Source organism: Arachis ipaensis, chromosome B05, assembly GCF_000816755.2.
Source record: "Arachis ipaensis cultivar K30076 chromosome B05, Araip1.1, whole genome shotgun sequence".
In the NCBI taxonomy this organism is placed as follows: domain Eukaryota; kingdom Viridiplantae; phylum Streptophyta; class Magnoliopsida; order Fabales; family Fabaceae; genus Arachis; species Arachis ipaensis.
In genome coordinates, this window is record NC_029789.2 from 5,648,353 (window position 1) to 5,654,935 (window position 6,583).

Sequence of the window (6,583 nt, forward strand, 5' to 3'; positions counted from 1 at the left end):
ACCTTACATTGTATGGTGTAGCTCCACAAGGATTCTGTATCCATATGTAATTTGGCCAGTGAAGGAAAGATCTTTCATAATTTGAAGTGCCTTCCACACAATTTAATTTGTCAGGTTAAAAGTCATCCTTTCTACTCCCTTTCTTGTCTATCTCAGGTTTTTCTGTTGATCCAACAACTAAGAATGCTGTGAAGCTTTACGTGAAGTATTACTTATAAGAATGTCTTGATGAGAATTTTTCATGGTTGCTTAATTAAAAATGTTAAATAAACACATGGATCAGCACTCATTTTCTTGATGTATATTTAATCCTCTGATCAGCACTCATTTATTATATTTTTTGTTTTTAGGATTGTGAAGGGAATTATGAGACACAGGAAATTAAAAAAATGTTTTATTATTTATTCTTTTTCCATCACAAAATTTTGAAAAGAAAAAAAACACCAAAATTGAAAGTCAGAAAATGAAAATAGATACCAAATACTTCCCTTGTTTTTTTTCAAGTGTTGTTTTAACCTATTTTTCTTAGACCAGTAGTTGTTGGTCTGATAATAATTTGGGTAGTGGTGATGGGGGGTCAGTAGTTTGGTACATTTTGGAGTATGGTTTTTGTCCTAATTACTAATTCTGAGAATAACTACTATTTGTAGATGCTCCTTAATTTCATTCCTGGTTGGTGTTGTTGACCTTCACTGAACCAAGTTTTGGAACACATAATTGAGCATATTAAGGGTGATTTATGTTTCCTGTTTTTAAATTTTAACAAAGAAAAGAATAAAGAAAACAATGAAAAGGTGTTTTCATTTCTTATTTTCAATTTTTCTTCACATAATATTGAAAATGAAACAAGTTTGTTGGAATAATTTGATTCACATCACATTCAGGTTTACCCCTTAAAAATTATTTTCAAATTCACTGTTTGGACTTATGGCGGTTTGTTTTTTGAGAAGGAACCAGGTTTCTCAGAATCTTCCATTCCATATAGCTTCAAATTTATATAAAGATCTGAAGATGTCATTATTTGACATTGTTGGCTGATTACATTATTATGCATATAGGTTTAATAATTTTCTTCACTTGATGTTTTCATTACAGGGCCGATTTGAGATTATATCTCTGTCAGGTTCTTTACTACATTCTGAAAATAATAGTGATCGAAGCAGACCGGGCGGCTTGAATGTCTCCCTTGCAGGTTCCGATGGACGAGTTTTAGGGGGTGGAGTTGCTGGAACGCTAACTGCAGCATCACCAGTACAGGTAACGCTCTTAAGTGGTAGAAAATTTATATCTATTTTTCATAGGTTCTCGGCCTTAACCCTCTATAGATTATCTAAAATTGTTTATAGTTCATCACCTCATAGGCATTGAAGGGGTTTCCTCCCCTTTCGGCATGAATGATTAAACTGTGTGGCTTATTTAAAATGATTAACAGGTCATTGTGGGTAGCTTTATTGAAGATGGCAAAAAGTCAAATAGCTCAAGTAACAATAAATCAGGGCCTTCGTCAACGCCATCAACCCAAATGCTAAATTTTGGCGCTCCTATGACTCCAACCAGTCCTACCTCTCAGGGGGCTTCCTCGGAATCATCTGACGATAATGATCAGAGTCCTCCTAATAGGGGGCCTGGACTCTACAATAATGCTAGTCAGCCCATTCATAATATGTCGATGTACCATCATCAACTATGGGCTGGCCAAACTCAGCAGTGAGGACAGATTTTAGGTTTGAAGAGTTCAGTGCAGTGCAGTGCGGGGGCGGGGTATTTTTATGATGACTGTTGAATGTAGTGGCTAGAGGTCAAATTCTAAAATGCTAACATGCCTTATTGGGACTGATTTCGAAGAGCCTATCCTAAGGCTGGAGTTTGTTTCTCTCCATTTTTATGTTGATTAGGGTTTTAAAATCATAATTCAGGTGATGCTAACGTTGCCAGTGATGATAGCTTTTAGTCTTTTGAGCTTGTTGCGGAATTTGATCCGTTTGTGTTCATTAGGTGCTTGTATTGTGTTCTGCTCATCTGAGGTACGTGTCCATTTTTAGAAAATTGAGGTTTACTGCTGTGTGGTATATAACTCTTTGGCTTTGCTTAAGCAGTTAAGCTTACCAAAGCGCTCTGGCAATGGACATCAAATTGCTATCCTGCCTCATCCATAGATTGAGTAAAATTCTTTCTGGTTGCTTTGGCTTTGACAAAGATGTGGTTTGGTCAACCAAGACTAACTTTGCAGCCAAATTTGTCCAAATTCCTTTTGACATGCATTATTAAATTATGGGATGTCAGCTTTTTATTCTCTTCTAATATTTGTGATGGGTTATGGGTGCAAAAGTTGTTTTAAAGTAAGCCATAGGTTAGGTGGTGATCATCACACTAGGGACACACGTAGAAATACATATATTTTATATACAAATGGCTGAGTTTAATAACCCGAGCTTTATGTGTGATTTGATTGAATTGTAATTTAGGAATTGGAGCACTATATGTGGCCAAAATCACGATTTTGGTTGGTAGTTTGCACTATGGCCTATGGTATGAAATGGACGAAAAACCGTGTAAAGTGTAGAGTAACATGATAATGACCAAGTTTGATTAAGTCCACTTAGAATATGGCTTCGCATGACGACTTATGTTGATACCCAATCAGCTTCTGGACCGTGTATGGATGCGCCACAATATTTTCTCGCCGACGTACCAACACAATACCCAACCCCTATTCGGTTCTTCATTTTCGTTTTTCAACATTTCTTGGTCTTTTGACTCCCAATCTAGTAGGCAGATGTTTTCAAAATTTTAAATACTCGCTATATTTCTAGTTCAGCAAGGAATAACTTATTTCCATATTTAAATAAATACCTTTTGCAATTAATTGTTGTGTTAGTTTCATGAGGGATCATTAAAACGCAGTAGTATTAATTAATTTCTGATGTAAGGCGTCAATGTCATTCTCATCCAGCTAAATGGATACTGAGAGTCACGAAACGACAACTAGCTCCCTTTTTAAAAATATTCATGTGGATATCACTTGGGATTTTAAATGTTGAAAACCTAATCTTGAATTGATGCGTCACATGATTTATGATATTAGTATTACATATTTATGTCCACATTGAATATGAAATGGTAACTATAATTTAACATTAAAGACGCTGCTGGCTAACGAAGTTAAGAATGGGTTATCAATATAACTTGCGTGTCCAGGAGCCTAACACCACTGAAAGCGAGAGGCCACCTCATACACTCACACCACGCGCCTCCTCACACGCGTAAGCACTCTCCAACGGCTACTTACCATGCAAACATAAATAACCAAATTGCTAAGTTTGTTTTGTTCCCTTCTTGTTCCAATTTTCAATCTCTATTCTTCTAGCCTCTTCCATGGATTGCTTGGTGATGCCGGTTTCATTGATCCGGCGACGCTCCGTGAACTCTCGGATGGGGTATAGGCCAGTGGGCGATGATGGGCTGTTGGATGATCATGAGAGGCCGGTGACTGTTGTGGTTGGGAAAGAGAGGAGGGTGTTCATGGTGGAGCCTTTCATCTTGCGAGAGAATCCATTCAGGGTTTTGATGGAAATTTCGATGAAGAAGGCGGAGAAGGATCACTTCCACTTCACCAGCAACGAGAGGAGTGTGATATTTGTGGATGTGGATTCAATATTGTTCGAGCATATGCTGTGGCTAATGCAAAACGATGCCTCTTCTCTCTTCCAGCTCAATTTGAAGGAGATCATTGACTTCTATTCTCAGGATATTTAATGTAATAATATAACTCATAGATTTCAGTAATATAACTCATAATTAATATCTTATCCCCTGTTTCTTTTCTTTTGCTAAATTTTAATTTTACCTTACTATAAAGTATAAACTGCTTTAAACTCACTTTGTTATATAAGAATGTGGTTTAGTGCAGTTTCTAAACCAGAACTGCACCATAAACACCTCTAGATAAGATAGGATTTTTGTAACAATGTTCTCATACGCAATTAATAACAACCGAATTACGAGGGTTTAGTGTATGAATAGTGTTATTGATTTCCAAATTATCTTATGTTGACTAATTCAAGTTGTTGGGGCTGTGGATTTGTCCCTATTAAGTTTCTTACCTTGTAATGTAACCCTTCTTTATACGGCGGATTGGATAAATTTGTTTCTTCAAATGTATGCTTTGCTGGCCTCATCTCTTGATAACTTCCAAAAGGCTTTTTCATGCTCATCATCTAATGCAAAATATAGACATGTAGTTTCCTTTTTCTATCAATCAAATCTAAAAGCCTTAAATTTCTAACTATTTTTTTCTTGTGTCTAAAAGACACTTAGAAACCATATTAAATTGTAGGTCCCCTGTCAATTATCAGCTAATCTATACTTTATCGCCATGAAAGGAACCTTTGTTGCTTTTATCGTTTCATTTTTTCTACATTGCTTGTTTGCTACCATGAAAAGGAAACTACGTGCTTATTTTATTTAGCTTTCATTTTGCTTTTGGGCTTGCTTAAGGAAAATGGGAAATGTGTTGGGCTTAAAGTAGAAATCATGTGTACAAGTTATAGGCCCACTTTGATGATGGATAACTATTATGGAGTCATTTCTTTCTAAAAAAGGGTGCAAACAATTTTGGTCAACAGTCACAGTTTCATAATCCATATCCAGAATTGGGCTTCACCTTTTTCATCATTAGTTTTCTACAGATCTTACAATTAGGTTTGGCACAGTTTCTCAAATTTGGGCTAACTGGGATCAGCAAGTTGTTCACTGCCTCTAACCCCACACCAAAAAAAGTACAAAGGAAACAAAAAAAAAAAAAAGGTTGAAAATTTGTATTTTTTTTTACTTTCATTATTCTTAAAGTCTCTTCTTTTTATTATGTCACATTTGGCATTACCTTCACTAAAATGATTGGAGCACATATTTCAATCAAGCAAGAAAGGAAAGACAGTTCAAATTTGACCCAACATTTAGAAGTTGGATTAATTCGGCCAAATCAGAACACAAGGGTAGAATCAAAGAAAGCGAAGTATAAAGTAAGCAAAAATCGTCTTTGACTTTATGGGAAACTTTTGATACAGTGTTCTCCCATAAGTTTAAACATTATTTCAGATTGTGACATCTTTAAGCGTATTTCACTCACCTACACCCAAAAGGTTATTATTATCTTCCTCTTAGCAGATTGAAGGGTCAAACAAAGCTCATCTTAGCTCTATTGGCGTAGTTGCCGTACATGACAGTTTAAAGTTTTTTTTTTTTTTTACAAGTTAATTCATAATGCATCTAATAGAAATGGTTGATGTGCAACTTCTTTTTTAGATACCTTTTTTTATATATAATTTTAATTTTTTTTCGCTTTCCAAAACTTAAATCTAAAACTTTTTAGATAAATTATAAATTAATTATTATCTCAACTAATTCTATTTTTATTATATTTATATATATTTAATAAATAAAAGAGTGCACGTTAATACTATTGATATACTAGTATTTATAATTAATTAAACTATATAAATACATGATAAGTTTGAATATTATCTTAAAATAATGCTTATAATTTATAAAAAATTAATAATATTTAACTAGTTTGCTGCTGAGGTTCCTGAAATGGGGTTACATTATTATTACTTCATATACTTGTGATGAAATGGAGCCATATTATATGGTTGATATGTAGCATCTTTTGGAGTTAGGACAGCATGTCCAGAATATATATTATACTAGACCTTCAAGTTTCATCCCATGTCCCATGGTGATAGAAGATATATATAACAATAATTAACATAAGTGTATGTTCATCATTACTTGAATTTTATATGTACTATGCCCTTTTATTGTTTAATGTTTAAAGCTTGATCAAATATAAGACCAAAGCAACTCCGTAGTACTTTGACATCATTGTAATTTTGGCCTCATCTCATAATGCTCACTATACGACAAACATCATAAAACAGCCCTCGATATAACGTGGTTATGCTTTGTCGCTCTTGATTTTCAACATATAATATTGAATTACAAAATTAATACTTGTACGCACAAAATCAACTATTAAAATTAATTATTATATATTTATATATAAATATATATAATTTAATTTATTTTTATTATATATTTTATATTTTAATATATATTTTATAATTTTTTTTTCTTTTTACATATATTAAAATATGTCTACCATCTAGTATGATTTATTTAATTAAATTGAACACAAAACTAAGTTTTCTGTTTGAAATTAAATATAAAATTCAACTGCTCTATATTGTGGTATATTATATTTGAAAAGTTGACATCTTAGAATCAAACGGGTGCAAGCATTCGGATAAAATGGTATTAAATTAATAAATTCCACACACGACTAAGTCTCAGTTTGATTCTTTTATTCAAGACTATTATTTTATCTTCTTCTTTTTCTATTTTTTTTTAAAAAAAAACTTAATTATTAATTAACCAAACTTGCGGTAATAATTTATGTTAGGGATGGAGTTGGAATCTTTCTTCCCAACAACCCCTCAGGTGTCGTATACCATGTTTCATATATGTTCTCATCAACTGTGTTAAAACCTTCACTAGTAAATAATTATGAAAACTTGAATAAGTT

The 6,583-nt window shown here is 33.4% G+C and overlaps 2 protein-coding genes across 2 annotated transcripts in view; both read left to right on the forward strand.

Annotated features, from left to right (window-relative positions):
• The window catches only part of LOC107642651 (AT-hook motif nuclear-localized protein 8), a gene marked incomplete at its 5' end in the record, with an annotated part of 4,410 nt that extends 2,175 nt beyond the window's left edge, over positions 1–2,235 (forward strand). The window contains 2 exon segments of the mRNA XM_016346063.2: positions 1,096–1,257; positions 1,433–2,235. Of these exon segments, the coding sequence (XP_016201549.1) occupies positions 1,096–1,257; positions 1,433–1,711 (441 nt within the window). The 3' untranslated portion in view covers positions 1,712–2,235.
• On the forward strand, positions 3,116–4,099 carry LOC107641651. Its single transcript, XM_016345132.2, has one exon. It carries the CDS (start codon positions 3,376–3,378, stop codon positions 3,754–3,756), a length of 381 nt encoding a protein of 126 aa, XP_016200618.1. The 5' UTR covers positions 3,116–3,375; the 3' UTR covers positions 3,757–4,099.